Source organism: Talpa europaea, assembly GCF_964194135.1.
Source record: "Talpa europaea genome assembly, chromosome: 15".
In the NCBI taxonomy this organism is placed as follows: Eukaryota; Metazoa; Chordata; class Mammalia; order Eulipotyphla; family Talpidae; genus Talpa; species Talpa europaea.
In genome coordinates, this window is record NC_140083.1 from 1,467,736 (window position 1) to 1,485,705 (window position 17,970).

A 17,970-nucleotide genomic window follows, 5' to 3' on the forward strand; every position below is an offset into this window, starting at 1 on the left:
AGAGCTGAGGCTGTGTTTATACCAAGGCTTTTCTGTTTTGACACAACCGCCATTTGCCTTCGAACGGCTCTGCAGGCCCAGTGCCCCCGGGCAGAGCGCGCTGCAGAAGCTGATCCGTAGCAGCCGCATCCTTGGAATCAGGTGCTGGGTTTCACACAATCAGGGCAAGAACTGGTTTTTCTCGGCTTGTGGACTGGCTGACCCCTGAAAATTATCTTTCTTTCCTTGGTCCTTAGCTATGCCCACCCCCGGCAGAGAAGGGGAGGAAAATATGACCTTTGCATTGAAAAATAAGCCAAGGTTTCCAACCCAACAGTTGAGTAATTGGACTCATTAGACACCATGAGACGTCAGAGGGACGTACTCCCATGGCCCAGCCTAACACTACACACCAGTAGATAAAGTGAAGACACGTCTGTGTGGCAAGAACAGGGACAGGGCATCGCCACTGGCAGCAATGACTTGGCCTGGGGCACGGGCTTGGCTGCACCGTGGCGCTCAGAACCAGTACTCGGACACGAAGACATGGACATGCACAACATTCCGCTGGGACATCACACCCCCGACCACGTAGTTCATCTCCAGCTTCAGGACGGTGTGGAACGGGCCCACGATGGGCCGCACCTGGCGCACGACACCTGGGGAGAGAGCAGGGGGCGGGAAGTCACAGGGACCCGTGGCTCCCCTCGGGGCCTGTCACAGCCGGAGGCGACTGAGACCTCACCTAGTCCCGCTCGGAGCCAGAGGTTTGGGTCCCCTGCGTGTGGCCCCCCACATGGCCGCCCTGGCCTCTGCATGTCCAGGGCCCAGCACAGTGAGCTCGCTGCCCCAGCAGCCTCCCCAGGACCGGCTCTGCGCACTGTGAGGGGCACTGGCCACCCGTGGGTCTGCACGTGGACACTCACCCCAGCACGTGCCATGAGGGACCCACTTAAGTGCGTGAGGGACCCCACTTGCTCGATAGTATTTTCACTTCATGGGTAAATTTACAGGACACATGGTTTATCTATTAACATATAAATGACCCGTTTCATGTATGCACATAAACCTCTGGAAGTGTATATTTACAGAGATTTAAAATATGTGATAGATTCCATGATACACATTACATGTAATTGAATGACAAATGTTTGCTGTACTATCAATCAAACACGTAAATTCATTAAATACACAAATACACTCTTCCCAAGGGAACTATATTTAAATGCACGTATTTTCTAGCGCGCGGTGTCTGATTCACAGTTACCCCTGGGGTCTCGCACACGTGTCACTGCTGTGTAAACGCGACCCCGCTGCAGAGATGAGCTTGCATCCGAGGGAAGCCTGGGGCAGACCCCCCGCCCTGTGCTCCTCTCCCCAAGACAGTCCACACTCCCCCGGCCTCATCGTTCCCTCCACGTCCCGCTCGTTTCTTCGCAAGTTTCCTACCACCCCCCACCCACCCCCGACCGTCCACCCACAGACCCATCCGTTCAACCAGCCGTGGACCATCATCCACACCCGCCAGCCCGGCCGGCCCGCCGCCTGCCAGCCGAGGCCTGGTCCTGCCCCTCCGTCCCCCGACCCCGCCAGGGCCTGGGCAGGGCCAGCAGGAGGGCCGTGGTGACCGAGCGGGCGGCGGCGGAGACAGAAGGCGGAGAGAGCACGGGGAGGAGGGAGGGGGGCAGGGGGATGGCGGCCCCGGAGCCCCCGCAGCTTGGGACGGGGCCAGCCTTTGTCCTGAATAGAAGGGGGCCCCGGACGCCGCGTAACTGATTAAACTCAACTCCATGCAAAAGGAGCTTCAGCAATGCTCATAGGCCAAGGCAGAGGCGCGCTCCCCCTCATACTGTGGGGGTGCACCTCCCCACCTCCCCAAAACCCCGGGGAGGGAGAGGCCCCGCGCCAGTCCAGCCGCTAATCTCCCAAATCCCCATCCTTGGCATTTCTGCTCGGGGTCTCAGACGCACGGCCTCCTCGGCGTGTCTGTGCCTCTTGAAGATATAATTAAGCCCTTTTTTTTCTCTTTGAAAAATGTAGGTCCCCTCGGGCCTTCACCTTCATGTCTCGCCTGTGCTCCCCGAAGGCCGGGGTCCCGGAGCCTGAGCTCGAGCGCGGGCCCTGGGGGACCTCCGTGGCCTCTCGGCACCGCGGGCCACATTCCTGGCCCAGAGCCGCCCCCGCCCGCTCTGGAGGGGCAGGCCTGGCCATGGCGGCTGGAGGCGGGGAGGCCGGTCTGGGGCTTGGGCCTGAGTCTGCGGGTCCCGAGCCGCCCCCTCACCAGCCCGTGTGGCCTCGTGCGAGCTGCGGGCGTCCAGCGCAGGGTCCCCGAGGCCGGGTGGCGAGCGAGGGCCAGGAGTTGGGTCCCGGGGGTTTCACCAGCAAGACAGCGAATCTGGATGGGGTGCGTCTGGAGGGGCACCTGAAAGGCGGAGCTCCCCACGGTCGGCGGCCCCCCGCTGCGGGCACCTGCCCCAGGAGACAGCCCGGGAAGTCGCTCAGCTGCCTGACCCCGGTGCCCCACAGAGCGCGGGGCTTGTCCCCACCGAGGACTGCCCGAGAGGCCGGGCGTGGGGGGCCTGGGGGGCCGTGCACGTGGGCTTAGCCAGGGAGACGTGCGCTGGCGGCCTGCGTCTTGGGGCGCGAGGAGCACCGCAGAGGGACCCACAGGGAAAAGAAACCACGGATGCTGACGACCGGTTGGGGTGACTGGGGGGGCGGGGCGGCTAGGACCGAGGTTTGGAGGGGGGCTAAGGGATGCTGGGGGGCGTTTTAGTCTTCTTTCCTCTTCTCAGAGAAGATGGAGATTTGAGTCGGAGAAGGCCGAGGTAAGAGTCAGTGCCAACACCATAGAAAGGAGAAGCTCCCCCCTCCTCCAGCCTGTTTCCTCAGCCCCCGCCCCCATCCGTGTCTGTTGGGGCCAAGGGCATGTGGCTCTTGGGGGCTCTCGAGGGCTCTGGGGAGCTCAGGGGGGTTTTCGGGGGTTCTGGGGGCTCTGGAGCTCTGGGGGGTTCTGGGGTGCTTGCATTTCTGGTCTGGGAGCACAGGGGCCTTGGCCCTCAGGCGGTTGATGGGGTGCACACTGCAGACACAGCCCTGGGCACAAGTCGTGACATCAGACCTCACCACCTGAGGGGCACCGGGACAAGGGCCGTGACCTGCGGCCGTTGAGCTTCAGGCCTCGCCCGCCTGGCCCCAGGGCTGACCACGGCGGGCGCTCGAGAGCCACAGCAGGAGGAGGGGGTCATGGGCTCGTGTGGTCAAGGTGCTGGAACAGAGACGGTGGAAGCTCAGGGGACACCACGTGGCCTTGCCAAGCGCGAGCAGGATGGACCAGAGAGAGGCGAGCATCACGGCCCCAGCTACTCCCCGACGGAGGCGCAAGCCCCAGCCCAGACGAGCAGCACAGACCGAGGGCAAGAGGAAGGTCAAGTCCCCTGAGAGCCGGTCAGCGCTGACCAAGCAGAGAGGAGGCTAGATGGGGGGGGGGGGGCAGAGGCCTGGAATGGACGCCTGGACGCCGCCTCGCCTCACCAGGGGGCTGGGGACAGGAATCCCCCTCACCAGGGAACTGCGGCTCCAAGGGACGTGTCCCAGACAGGACAGCCCCGCAGCCCTGTCTCTCCCTCACAGTGCCACGTGACACGGAGGAAAGTTCCAGAACATGCTGTCTGGGCACATGGAGCGTCCTGCCAGTGGCCACCATGCGGCCAGCACGCCGAGCCCAGGCCGCTCTGCTGGTCCTGAGGACCCAGGAGAGCCGGGGGGCGGCGGCTGGCGGCTGCATACCTGACATAGTCCCGCCGCTCAGCATGTCCCGGCAGAGCTCGCCCCGTGTCTCGATTATTATTATAGATGAGCCCCCTCCGAGGGGCTCCTGAGCCCCGCTGGACCGTGTGACGGGGCAGCTGCAGGGAGAGCACCCACGGCCCCTCCCCTCGGGGAGACGCAGGGCGAGAAACGTCAGCTCGCCCCAGACCTCGCGGCCGCCTTCCCTGTCGTGGGGCTGACGCCCCATGGCACAGTCGGAGGAAGACCCCCCTCTGTGTCTCCTCCCCGTCATCCCAGCTGCCGCGAGGGTCTCACCCCTGCTTCATGGGGTAACCGGACTCTGTGGGGGGGTCAGTGCCAAACGGCCGGGTCCAAAGCAGCAAACCAGCCCGGAGCCTGGGTGAGGCCCTGTCCTTTGCCCCGAGCTTAGCCTCTCCAAGGAGGAGACGCACTTCCCAGGAGGGCCCCCAGGCACCGCTGCCACCCAGCTGGCAAAACGGGACAGCGAGGGGAGGGTGTGTCCGCCTCTGTGTCCACCCCCGGCTCAGCCCCCGTCACCTGCCTCCTGGGCCTCCTCCATGCCCGGACCCCAACTCCTGCCCCCACAGAAACCTCTCCGGACACCCCTGCTGGGCAGCTCCCACGCGACCCGGCCCCCAGCCAGCCGTCTGCCACCGGCCGGACCTGGCGTCCGCCTCTTGCTCAAAGGCAGCTAGGGCTGGGGTGCTCAAGAGGCTCTAGGCCCTCCTCTCTGCTCCGCCTGCACCCCATTCTATGGCAAACCAGGCCCCAAGATTTCTACCCAGAGGTTTACGATGCTTCCCCCTTGCCGGCACACCCTCCCGCTGCCGCCAGAGCCAGCTCCTGGAAGCTCCGTCCGCGCCGTTGCTGCCCTGCCCAGCTGACGTCTCCACACGCCGTGCTCCAGCCACGCCCGGCCCCCAGAGCCCCCTCGCTGACCAAAGGCCCAGAGGGGCAGGACAAGCACAAGCCTCGCCAGCTGACGCCAGACCGAGACTCCAGAGGCCAGACCAGCCTCCGCGCCACGCCGCCCCTTCTCCAGAGGCTGCCTGGCGAGCACAGGTGGGCACCTCGAGCCCCGCACCTCCAGCTGGAGCAGAGCGCCCCCGTTCTTTATTCGGGGTGTGGGTCCCCATGGAGCCTCGGCCCGCGGGGAGCAGACACAGACGGAGCAGGGCAGGGGGCAGGCTGAGCGCGGGCGCTTCGGAGGAGCTGGGGAGGCATTTGCCCTGGACCGGGCGCTGGGCGCTCAGAGTCGGCCTCCGGCTGGGCCTTGAGGACATGACGTCCTGGCCGCGGGCAGGGCTCGTGCAGAGGGACACGGTGCGCGCCAGGAGCGGGGGGCGCGCTCAGGGGCAAGGACCAAGGAGCAGGGGCCGGCAGCAGCGAGGAGCCCTTTCCCGGAGCCGGGGGTGGCTCGGGGGTGGCTCGGCTGCCCCGTTCCTTCCTGGGGCCTGTCCAGGGGCCGCGCCTGACGTGGCCAGCCATCAGCGGCGCCCGTCCCTGGGGCTCCCGGGAGAGTCGTCTGGGCCCCGAGGTGGCGGCGGCAGGGATGGCTCCTGGCCGAGGGGACCGCGGGCGTCGCCGTCCTCCGTGTGTCTGCGGTCGGGGAGGCGTGGGAAGCCCCGGCCTTCAGCTCCTTTTGTCTAATTCTGCAAAGGCGCCTGCGCTGCTGTTTTGCTGAAACTCCCCGAAACCGTTTTTACAAAAAGAATAATTGATGATGCACCTGGCCCGACCAAGGGTTTTTCGCAGGCCAGCACAACCCACAGCCAGGGATCGGGGGTCACCCCAGCTGGTCACAGACCACCCAGGAGAGCTGGGGGGAGGGTACGCAGGGCTGGTACCCCCCCCAGCCCTGGGAGTCAGCAGGTGCGCGCGTGGCCCACAGCCTGCGGGTGCCGGGCCTGGGGCTGGCCAAGTGCATGCACCTGTGGGTGTGCAGGAGAGACGGGGTGACTGGGGTCATGGCACCAATGAACCCCTTGTACGCGCACAATTGGTGGAGGAGAAATTCAAGCCCCAAACCCCCGATGCCAGGGCTCCCCCAGCACCATGTTCCTTGCTCCCCTTCACCGCCTGTCTTCTAGAAGCCCCCAGACCCGCCAGCCCCCGCTCCAGGCCACACCCCTCGACCACCATGTCCCTCCACCCTGCTCTGCCCATGCCATGTCAAGGTCATCAGTAGCCCGGGTGTCGCTGCATCCTGATCCTCATCTGACCCAGCTCAGCGGCGTAGACAAGAAATACATCCCGGGACAGCAGGGCCAGGCCCACCCATCCCCCTGGGCCCCTCCCCACGGCTCTGCGCACGGAGGCTACTGCCCACTTCCCTGGCCTCTCCTCCCTGTCCACACTCCCTGGCCATCTCCCCTGGCCGGGGCGAGTGTCTCCACACTCACCTGTCCTCATGGGCCTCCCCAGGGTGTGTAACCAGTGTGTCCAAAAACTCCAACATCCAGAGTCCACTACTGACCTCCCAGAGACCTGCCACGTCACAGTGATGGGGACCCGCCTTCTGGCTGGGCCGGAGCCGTGGGGCCATCCTCGACTCACATCCAGCTTATCAGCAAAACCAAGCAGCACCTCCAGCTGTGCCCGGAGTCCCCTGTCGCCCCGCCTGCTGGACCGCCACACGCACACGCACACGCACAGCCGTCTCGTCTGCCCTGTCCTCCGCCTCCGCTCACCGGAGACACGTCCCAAAGCCTGTCCCCAGGCCCTGGCCTCCCTGGCCCAGCCCTGGGGTGGGGCTGGAGACTTGGGCAGGAAGCCGGGCCAGGCGGGGCGGGCCGCCTCCCTCCTCAGCCAAGGCCCCGCCCTGGCCAGCACCATTCACCCCACGGGGTTCCGGCTCGGCCCTCAGACTGCCCAGGGCAGGAGCAGGAGTGTCCATGTTGCTCCCCAGGGCTCCCGTGTGCCTCACTCAGGCGGGCTCAGAGGCAGAGGCTGTGCCCCCTGAGCCCCACTGGGTCTTCTGAGAGACCAGCTTGAACCTGGGGGGTGCCTCCCTCCGGGGGCCATGCTCTAAGATGGCGGGGGGTGGGGTGACCGTTGGGAGTTCCTCACCTATGAAGCTAGAGGTGGGCAGCCCTCCTGCGGGTCTTTGGCGGGATAACAGAACAGCTCCAGGGTCAGTCCAACCTGGGCCTGCCGCCGCCGCCCCCCTCTCTGCTCAGTGGGGCCAGCAGGGAGTCGGGCACAAGCTCGACCCCCTCGGAGGCCCCCAACCCCTGCTGCCGCCCCCACCCCTCAGCCTGCGGTGGCACGGCCATCCCCAAGGTAAAGTCAGGCCGCAGCCCGTCCCAGGCCTGGAGGCGGCTGGGCTGTCACCCTGGAAAACAACTTGGCTGCTGGCCAGGGCGTGGCCCCCAGAGGGGCTGTGCCTCCCGAGAGGAGAAAGCCCTAATCCCGGGATCCGGGTGGAGGGGCCAGGCCCGACTCAGCAGCGCAGGGCCGGCGCCCTGTTGTTTCAGGCGGAATTTCTGAGCCTCCTCCGTGCCGTGTGCTGGCCCTGGCGAGCCTGCAACTCAGGCGGCGGGACGGGGTCACAAGCTCCGTGTCTAAAGCCGGCCTGGCCCGGCCAGGGAGCTGGACGAGGACCTTCCCTCCCAAACTCTCGCCCGGGGCAGCTGGGCCCAGCCGGGCGCTGGTACGCCGGGACCTGCGGTGCACGAGCCGCCAGCGGCACTGTGCTCCCCCTCCGGGACGTGGCCAGGCGCCGGCCGCTGCTGACAGTGGCGTTTCCAGCCACAGCTCAGCAGGATGGCCGGTACGCTGGCAGGCAGCTTCTCAAAGCAGGACCCGGCTGGGGTGCCATCTGCTCCCCAGCACCCAGCGCAGGGCTCGGCGGGAACCCGGGAAGCTCTCGTTGGATGAACGAGACATTCAAGGGAGGGTGACTCGGGAGGCAGGGCCCCCGCCAGCCTCGCCCGACTCCCTGGCCCACTCGTGACCGGGGCCCCTGAGGGCTGAGGTCCCGGCCGCCTCGCCTTACCCTCCTGTCCCTCACCAGCTCCCCAGCCCCGGGCGGCTCCCCCCTCAGCGGCACATTTAGGCCCCTGACAACCCACCAGGCTCCATCAACACACACATTCCCCCCGCACACCACCCAGCCAGGCGGACACCATGAGGGCAGCTTTGCTGAGGGAGACGTGAGGCTCAGAGAGGCCGTGTAACCCACCCGTGGCCACCAGCCAGAAACAGCCCAGAGTCCAGCCCAGGACGTCTCAGCTGAGGTCAGCGCCGGGGCCGTGGCCAGAGATGCCACTGCGTTTTGTGGTCCAAGGGCCTCCAGCCAGGGCTGTTTTCCAAGCAGAAAACCTTGACATGCATTTAAAAAATCTGTACACGCGCACGGATGAGATCGAGGAGGTGATCTGAAATGTGGGCATTCTGGGTGGCCGTGGGGGAGTGGTCGCACGCCCGTCCCATGTCACCTGTGGGGACAGGAGGCGCCAACTTGCACGAGCAGCTATGTGGGCCCAGTCGGCCGCCACGCCAGCCAGGGCCGGGGCCGGGGGCAAAGTTCCCCGGCGGGCCTAGAAAGCCACCTCAGCTCCGTTCTCCGGCCCCCTGGTTTGGGGGTGTGAGCAGACACTTGGCAAAGCCCATCTCCACACACCCACTGCCCCTCCTTAGGGGAGAGGTGGAGGAAGCGGTCAGCCGGGAGGGGCCGAGTGAGGGACAGAGGCCCCTTTGGCGTGGCTGAGAGGCTGTCTAGGAGCAGCCCCTGGCTACAGCTGGCCCCGCGGGGTGAGGAGGGGCCCCGAGCCGGAGGAGGAAGGCTCTGTCGTGGCCCGAGGGGCACCTGTGCACGGAGAAGGCGTATTCTTCATTTTTCACCGCCGCTGAGGAGGGACGCCGCGTGTGTGTGTGTGTGGGGGTGGGGGGGTCTTGCGAGGACAGCAGGCTGGGCCCGCTGCGAGGCTGGCTCTGGAAGCTACGCCGGGGCAGGACTGGACCCTCTCAGGCCCTCAGTCCGCTCGGGCACTTCTGCTCTGTCCTTCGGGGGAAGAACGAGCTCGCGGTGTCAGGGTTCTGGGGTTCGTCCGCCAGTTCTTTTCCTGGCACCCCCTAAACTCAGCAGTTTCCCAAGTCAGCACCGGCCATCTGTGAGGGAGGCCGGGCCCACGTCCACACCCCAGGAGGCACACTCAGGTGCAGGCGGGCGCACCCCCCCCAGTCACGGCGAGAGCACGGGTGAGTTCACGCCCAGCCGGCCTCGGTTTCCCCGCGCACGGCCGGAGCTGGAGGGGACGGTGGGTCTCCAGGAGCCTCCAGCGAGGCCGCGCGGGGTTTTCTGTCCAGGGGCTGGGGAGCTAGGAGTTCAGCTCCCAGGTCGTCCAGTTTGGAGCGTGGACTCGGGGAGAGAAACGCGCCCCTGGGCTCCAGGCGCCCTGGGAAGGTTCAGCCCAGGAACCACCTCTGAGGGCGCCTCGCAACCCGGGGCTTCTCGCCGCCTCTGCCCGCCTCGGCCCCATACTCTGACGCTGCGTTTATGGGACGCCCCCTCCGCTGGAATGCAGCCCCGGGGCAGCGGAATGGTATTCGTGCAGCTGTGCGTCCGCGATCCCCGACGAAGGACCCCACAAGAATGGGGCCACGGAGAGCACAGCAACGGTGGACTCCAGCCCTGGGGGCCAGCGAGGGCAGCCCCTGCAGGCCCAGCACCAGGCGCAGGGTCTGGTGCCCCCTCAGGTGCTCCCCACCCCCCGGGCAGGACAGGCCCCGGCTGCCCTCCTCCTGCGCCCGGAGCCCCTGCGGCTCCGCATCAGCCCCGGGCAGGGAGGCCCAGAGAGGGCAGCGGCTGCAGGGCAGGCGGCGGCCGTGGCTGTGACAGGCCTGACGCCCCCAGCGCCGCGAGAGCCGCGAGCCATTAATTGTAATTAACTAATTATTCCTGCTGCCAAGCAGCGGAGGAGGCAGAGGTGGGCAGCCCCCAAATGACTCAGCCATGTTTACAACATGCAAACCCATTTAAGAGCTTGTAAAGTCGCTATAAATGGCTCTTTGGCAGCCAGGAAATAACGACGCCGCTGCAGCTGCCAGTTCCACAACCGTCGGGCTGGGCGGCACGGCCCGGGGCGCTGGTGCCACCTAGCGGCCCGCTCCCGACGCGCACCCGCGCTGGCTCCGGCCAAGACCCCGCAGCGCCAGCGGCGCCGGGAACCCAGGCCCAGTGAGGCCCCGCGGGGCACCGGGTCCCGTGGCCTTGCAGCTGCTCGGAGACGTCCCCCCAGATGGCCTGGGATCAATTTCACCGTCCATGAATTTAAACTCTTCCCGACCTGGCGGCTCCCGGGAGGTGCCAGGGAGGACGGTGACGCCCCAGCAGCCTCTGTGGGCCCTCCAGGCAGACACTCGGCTCCTTGATGCCCGCCTAGCCCTGGGCCTCGCCCTTCCTCTTACCCCGCTCTCCCCCCACAGGAACTTCCTCAACTGTCCTCCCGCGCCCAGCCCTCTCCATGCTCACGGCGCTGCATCCCCGGGAAGGGACACTCCAGGGCCGTGTGCACGTGTGCGCTGGGACCAGACGCCGGCCTCCTCCCCGCTGCCGGGCGGGCAGGGGCTGGCACGGGGCCGACTGGCTGGTCACCGACCGCTCAAGGTAACAGCCTGTGACAGGGGTCCGCGCCCGGCCCGGGGCCTCATCCACTCTTTACCTGGGACTCTCAGCTGGGAAGCAGACAGCCAGCGCACCCGCCCGCTTACAGGTGGGGAGACCGAGGCCACAGGGAGTGCCGGTGCCCAAGCCCTCCTCACGTGGGCACTGCCCCGCGGGGCCTCCAGCTGGGCCCGGAGGTGGGTGGGAGGTATCAGTGGGCACTGAGCCGCAGGCTGGGGCCAAGGGCGCGTCCACACTCACCCACGGTCATGCCGTCCACGTAGCGCTTGGTGATGTCGAAGGACTCCCGCAGGTTGCCCTCCGTGATGTAGAAGATGATGTCGGCTTGGCTGGTGGGGTACAAGGGTGTGATGGTCCGGAGAAAGATGATCTCTGCCAGGAGAGGTTGGCATGAGAGCGGCCCAGCCCCCAAAAGTCACCCCACCCATGAAGAGAACCCAGCAGGAGGTCCATGGGGAGCGTGGAGGGGCCCCAGAGCCAGAGAGCACAGCCTAGCTCCGTGTCACTGGGGAAACCGAGTCTGAGCCCGATCACGGCATCCTAGCCCCCAGCCCGGAGCCTGGCACACTGGGGCCCATGTTTGCTGAGTGAATCAACAAAGGTCAGCTCCTCCAAAAGCCAGGGACGGACCTCCGCAGGGGAAGAGGGTGGCTGAAAGCCTCGCCCCACCCCAGGGACCGGGTACTGGGGTTGCAGGTCTTCCCAGGGCAGGTGCTCCCTGCAGGGCTCAGGGGAGCACTGCCGTGTCACTCCTGGGCTCCAAGACCCAACGAGCCCCTCCAGGCCACCTGCCCCTGGCCTCCAGGGTGATGTTCCCATACGCTAATATTGTCAGGTGCAGCTCTTGGCCCCCAAAGACTAGGAGTTGAAGCCCCAACTCCATGTTCAGACCCTCCCTCCCCCTCTCAGCCACCTTGCCAAGCTTCAACCACTCCAGCCAAAAATACTGAAATTCCTCAAATGCCCACACACCTCTTCCCCACCGCTGGACATTCCCAGGTGTCTTCTGATCTGCTTGGCAGCCTCCTCTGTCCCTGCTCCTCACTGTCACCAGACTCTCTCCTATTGGCTACTCAGGTCCCAGCGTAGAAGTCACTTCCTCCTGGAAGCCCTCCCTGATTCTTCAGCAGATGGCACAGAATCAGCGCTTAACAGCTATTTGCTGCATGACTGTTCCCAGTAAGGAGAGACCCCTGGACCGAGAGCAGGGCGCCAGGATGCTGCTGTGTGTCTGCTGTGTGACATGAGGCAAAGCAGACCAGGAGAGGCCTGCATTTCAAGCCCTAAACTCTTGTCGAGCCAGGGAACGGCTCCTTGGGGCCAAGCTCTCAGCTCACGGATTGTGAGGACCGGGGGGGCTGCCTCAGCAGCACCCCGGGATGCTGGGCCCCTGTGCGTTCATGGGCTCACTCACCCTCAGGGCGGGTGAACTCGCGGAAGGTGGGCAGCGAGACAACGGTGTGGGAGACGGTGTGTACCGGGTCCAGCATGCAGGCCACGTCGCCCGGTCGGCAGGACTTGATGCAGCGGACGGCATCCGTCCTCTCCTGGCGGGGCCTGGGGACACGGCACAGAGGAGACAGGATGTCAGACCTTGGCACCCACATGGCCGTGGCCAGGGAGGGGAGCGGGCAGCTGGCAGGGGTGCCTGGCCTGGAGTCGGCTCTGCCAGGTACCGCCATGGCCGCCCAGTAGTGGTGCTTTGTGGACCTTCCTGCAACCAGGCCGGGACCCAGACACCAGAGACACACCCCAGCTGCCTAGGAGGTGGGAGCGGCGCGTTGCTGTTCGCCAGCTCTGAGCTGAGCTTCCCTCCTGCACTATCCTCACTGGCCAGGATAGTGGCACCTGGGGGGACCGCCCAGGGTCCAGCGGGGCTGCTCCTGCCTTCCCGGGCCCCAGGTGCTGGGTCAGGAGGGCCCGTGTGCCGTGTCCGGGACAGGTGGGGAGGCAGAGGTGGGGGTGCCGCAGGCCTGCGTCTGCCGCCGTGCCGGGTGGTGCAAACCTCCCGATGGTGAAATGAAGCATAAGCACGAGGGCCCACAGTCAAGGAGCACGGGACGGCGAATAGGCCTCAAGTGGCCGCCCAGCTCAGGAAAGATCTTCACCGCCCCCCAGCCCCCGTGGGTCCCGGGCCATGCCACCCCTGGCATCCCCAGAGTCCCCGTCCGACTCCCGCCGTCCCTCCCGGACACGCCCTGAGGCCGGGCCTCCTGCCATGCCGCGAAGTCCTCTGAACTACAGGTTTTCTCCCCAGCGCAAAGGCTGATCCTTCCTTTCCCACAGATGCGCGGGAGGATTTCTGCAGAGATGCTGCCCTCCCAGGCCAGCGGCACACCAGGAGCTGGACGGAGGCGGAAGCCAGGCCGCCGCTCCGCCCCGGCGCCCCCGTGACGAATGGCAGACTCCAGCTCGCCGGGTAAGACGAGGCTCTCGGGTGACCGGCTGCTCTCCTGCAGCACCCGGAGGGTCCACGATCTTTTCAAAAACCAGAGTGAAACAGCTTCTGCTTCACCTTAGATTATTTCCTCCGTTCTCTCACCCGCTTCCTGGGGTTTTCTCAATTCTGACAGACCCTTCCCTGCCACTTTCTCCATGCTTCTCGTGGGCTCTGCCATGGGCGCAGATCTGACCTACCCCGGGGCCTGTCTGTCATCACGGACTCTCTGCCCCTCATCACCCCGGGCCCCTCCCTCCTTGCCGCTCCCATGGACATGGACAAGTGCTCCTTCTGGCCCAAGGGATCTGGAGCACGATGCCAGAACTGAATACGGGGCCTCTCTGGGGCGCAGGGGTTAGTCTCAGCTATCAGGCTGCAGCACGAGTTCGATCCCTCGCCAGGGAGTGACCCACAGGGCGCAGCAGACCTCTCCTGTCTCCCGCTGCTCCCCTCAGCAGTGGATTTCAGTCAGTCTGCCTGTCCTGCTCCCTGCTCTGTCTCTGGTGACTCCTCTCACCCCACCCTGCACCTCTGGCCTGCACCCCGGTTCTTGTATGCACAGATAAATAAAAAAATAAGTCTTTAAAATAAACAAAAGAACCGACTACAATGGCTGAGCCCCTGCTGACCCCTGCTGCGTCACAGAGGTGGCGGTACTTGAATGAAGCCTTGAAAATGTTACCCCCTCAACCCATCATCCCAAAAGTCATCATTTATCCATCCATCCACACCATCCATCCATCCATCCATCCATCCACCCGCGCACTGATCCACCCACCCACCCACCCATCTGTCCGTCCTGAGCGTCTTCACAGAGCGTCACACCAGCGCGGCCCCGGACACGCCCTGAGGCTGCGCCTCCTGCCATGCCGCGAAGTCCTCTGAACTACAGGTTTTCTCCCCAGCGCAAAGGCTGATCCTTCCTTTCCCACCTACTGCCCACCTGTCCCTCCTCCCGCCCACCACCCATCCACACACGTCCACTTGGACATTTACTGAGCTCCTCCAGACCAAACACTCTGAAGGTGAAGAGAATACAGAAATTAACCAGAAACAAACCCTGCCTCTGAAAAGCCCCAATGCATGGGACAGCAAAGTGGCAGGGAATGCTTGGGGGGGGGGGTGCGCCCAGGACTGGGGGAGCCCCCTGGGAAGGTGACCTGGGCGCAGTCTCCGAGACGAGCAGTGCTGCAGTCAGGCCTGGAGCGTGACAAGGACCCCAGCGACAAGGTCCCGGGCACGGCGAGCGTGGCGGGCTGGGCTGGGGAGGGCGGCGGCACGGGGGGCCGCAGAGGCCCGGCAGGGAGGGTCTTGAATGCCTCCCAGGAGCTCAACTCCACCTGCTGGTAAGACGAGCCAGAGCAGGTGCTCAGAGAGGGGCAGACTGCACTGGCCTTAGCGGGGCTGTGGCGGCCACTTGGGACGGGAGACTGCTCCAGGCCAGGAGGCTCAGAGACAGCGTGGCGGCCGCTGGGAGGCTTGGTGCGGGGGCCAGAAGCTGGGGGGCAGGCTGGCCAGGTGACCTGGTCCCCGTTCTGAGGCCAGACAGCGCAGGGGCACCCCCTCCCGTCCGTGCGAGCATGGGAGAGGCCTAGGGGCCCCGCAGCCCTGTCTTGATGCCGCCCTGGCGTTTTGCTCTCGCCTTCACGCTTCTGCTTAGAAGCAGCAGTGGCCGTGACGGTTACAGAAATGCCCGAGACCCCGGGCAGCGTGGGCACAAAGGCCTCTGCTCCCTGAGCAAGCATGACTGTGCAGGCGCCTGTCAGGAGCTGGGGCCGCGGCGCTGGTGAGACAGACTTGGTCCCTGCCACCTTCCCAAACCTGGGAGATGGGTGATGAATGGGGGGCCGCAGGTGAGTGGGGACAGCCAGCTGGGACAAAGGCCGCCAAGGGACCGAGCTGGGAGGGAGTGACGGAGAAACAGGGCGCCAGGGAAGGCCTCTGGAGGAAAGACACTGCGGCTTAACGGCTCCGGCCCAGCAAGCAGAGCACGTGCAAAGGCCCCGAGGCAGCAGCGTTGGCCAGAGCGGCTCAGGAGCTGAGCGAGGGGAGGGCTGTTTGAGGCCGGGCTGCGGCGCACGCATGGACTGACTTACGTGGGGCCTTGAGGGCACCGGGACTGGGGTGGTGCTTGGCAGGATTCCCGGGGAGGAGACTGGGAAAGGCAGGCGGGTCGAGGCCCCCCGTGGTGCTTTTGGGACAGGGCGTGGCATCAGCAAGCCAGGGGGCTGTGTGGTTTGGGCAAATCACTGCCTCTTTCTGGCGCCCCGGGGACGACACCCCGCCCCAGGCAGGGAAGGACTGGGGTGCCCAGAGCTCCCACGAGCAGCACTCTGTGCTCTGCTTTGCCCCGTTCGGGCAGGGCCAGGCGCTGAGCGGGGTGCAGGGACCCTGCTGGGGCGCGTCAGCACGAGCATGGGCTTCTCCTCGGGACACTAAGACGCTCGCGTCATCCTCTGAATGCCCAGCTCGGGCGACACGGCAAGGAAACCGAGCCGGGCCAGGCGGCTCCGCCACGAGCAGGCCAGTGCCCCCCACCCCCGGGCCTCAGTTTCCACAGTTTCCACATGCGAGGACACGGCTCACTCACAGCGCGGCTTCTCCCGCAGGCTCAAGGCGGGAGAACAATCCCCGCCCCATCTGGCTCCCCCAGCTGGGGCTCCCCAGCCATCGGCACAGTCAGGGCCCTGGGCACCCCCCGTGGGAAGCGCCCTGGTCACCCAGGCCACAGGGGCAGGCGCTCCCCTCCCCGCCCCGGGCGCCCCCATGACGAACGGGACAGACTCCAGCGCGCCGAATAAGACACGGCACGAGAGGCGTGCTGAGGGGCGGCCCGCCAGGACTTTATTGAACCCCGCAGGGGGACGAGAAAGCAACAGAGGAGCCCCGGCCCCAAGCGCGCTCACAGCTCCGCGGACACAAAGATGTAAAGCCTGGCCACAAAGGAGCTGGCGGCGCCGCGGCGGTAGAGGTCCATCTTGACGGTCAGGAGCAAGTCCCGGGGCTCGGGGACCGGCTTGGTGAGGGCCACCACGCCGCTGTGGTGGCTCACCTTCCGGGTGGTAAAAAAGCCCTCCTCGTTGCCGCCGGTGATGGTCAGCTCCATGCTGTCCCCGGGCACGGCGCTGGAGGGGCCCATGCGGAAGACCACGGCGGGCACTTGGATGTTGGTGGGGAAAGAGAGGTGGTAGGAGGTTATTCTCAGGGGCAGCTTGGAACATTCCACGTTCTCGTGGCAAGGCAAGCGCTCGCAGCGGCTGCAAGAAAAGTGGACAGAGAGAAGGGAGGCGGTCAGGGCAGCCCCAGCGGGGGAGAAGCAGCAGCAGGGGCGGGGCTCGCGGTCCCGCCGCCCCTCTGGCCAGCGCAGCCAACAGAAGAGCCTCCCTCACTCACCTGCGGGGGGTGCCGTGGGCCTCCAGGCCGCCGACTCCGGCACTAGCCTCTTCCAACACCCGCGGGGCGCCGCGTGTGCCCCGAGAAGGGGTGCCCCTTCGCCCAGCAGAGCCCCGCCCCAGGCCACGCTCCCCGGCACACCTGCCCCGACTGTCTCCGGGTTCCCGGCCCGCACCCCGACAGTGTCAGGGCTGCCCCTGGGTGCACAGGTGCGTCTCAGGACGACCTGGAGGGCATCTCCGCCACGAGCAGCCACGCTGCTGCCATCTGGCGAGTGCGGGCTCTCCGGGTTGCCCTTGCTGTGCCTGCACCCAACCAGGCAGGCGCCAAGTGCAGACAGGGAGGCTGGTCGTCCGAGGCCTTCTCAGGCCACAGAGCGGGCGAGGATGCCAGGTGGGAGGGGTCGCCACCGGGCCAGTGAGCTCAGCCCCGGGCCCCTACATGTGTGCCGGGCTCTGCTCCCCAGCTGAATCCGGGAGCAGACGTGGGGCAGGGTCGACCTCCGCCCCGAACGCCAGCCTGGCGGCCGCTACCTAAAAGCCCCAGAGCTGAGGTGGAACCGTGGACACAGCGGGGCGGTGCCGGGAGACCGCCGCCTTGACGGGCGGGCGCACCACCCGAGCATGCAGTCACCATCACACCCCCTTCCGGGCTTTTACACGCCCGCGTCTTGCGCCGGGTCCCGTGGCCTGGGAGTGCCCGTGGCCTTCACCGCACATCTCGCTTTACGTCCTATGTCCAGACAGGCGTCTGTCTGCTCAGGTGCCCGCCAACCTGGGCCCTTGCAAGGGCCCCCAAGTACTGCCGCTGTGAGCACAGGGGCCCCGAAGGGAGGAGGGGCGCAGAGGCAGAGGGGCAGGGGGGAGGCGAGGAGGGTGCCGCTGCCGGGGCCAGGCCAGCCCCGGAGACACCCAGGTCCAGGTGACTTGGAGCCCCCAAAGCCTCTGCGGCCGTGGGGAGTGGAGGAGGTAACGGGGTCTCTGGGGCGTCACCGCGGAGCCGCAGGGCTCTTCCACTAGCTCACGTCACGCTCCACGCCCTTCTCCCCACCAGCTGACGCTCGGGAGACGAGCAACTTGTCCCGATGCCATGGTCTGCAGGAGGTGGCAGGTTTGGGTTTCAAAGTCAGCCTGTCTCACTGCAGCACACGCATGTACACACACACACACACACACACACACACACACACACACACAAAGGCATGCACCCAAAGCCCTGCTGCTCCAGGACGGGCCTGGTGGGCATGGCCAGCAGGTGGCACTAGAGTCCCCTCCTGTGCGCCGGGTGCACCCGCGTTGTAGGGCAGCACCTGGTGGAGGCAGCTGTGGGAGCAGCGTCCGGCACACGGGGACAGCAGGCAGGACGCGTGAAGTGTGTGTGGTGTCCTGCACAGAGCCTGCAGCCAACGCACCCCAGGAGCCTGCGCTCTGTCCCCCCAGCAGCCCAGGGGCTCAGCACCCCTGATGCGTCACCCAGCCCAAGCTCTTAAACGCTACACCCCAAACTTCCTAAGACTGCCCGGAAGCCCCAACCCTGGGCAGGAGCCCTCTTGTCGGGCTGGGGGCACCCACACCTGCCAGCCAGCCCGTCCGTGGAGGAGCTGTGGGCACTGAGCCTGCGGCAGACACAGACGCCGGCCCCGGCCCCACGCCACCTCCAGGCCAGAGAGAACCAGGCCCTGCAGCACAGCAAGCTTGATCAGAAACCCCAAGGTCCGCACAGACGCACGATCAGATTA

The 17,970-nt window shown here is 66.1% G+C and overlaps 1 protein-coding gene across 2 annotated transcripts in view; it reads right to left on the bottom strand.

Annotated features, from left to right (window-relative positions):
- Positions 1-498: 498 nt before the first annotated feature.
- The window catches only part of FBLN1 (fibulin 1), a gene marked incomplete at both ends in the record, with an annotated part of 43,061 nt that continues 25,589 nt past the window's right edge, over positions 499-17,970 (bottom strand). The window contains 3 exons of one of the 2 annotated variants that reach the window (XM_084256400.1): positions 499-638; positions 10,640-10,771; positions 11,814-11,956. In XM_084256400.1, coding sequence (XP_084112526.1) covers positions 499-638; positions 10,640-10,771; positions 11,814-11,956 — 415 coding nt within the window. Of the gene's footprint in view, positions 639-10,639; positions 10,772-11,813; positions 11,957-15,717; positions 16,097-17,970 lie in introns of those variants that run through there. The other variant, XM_084256401.1, reaches the window with a different exon arrangement.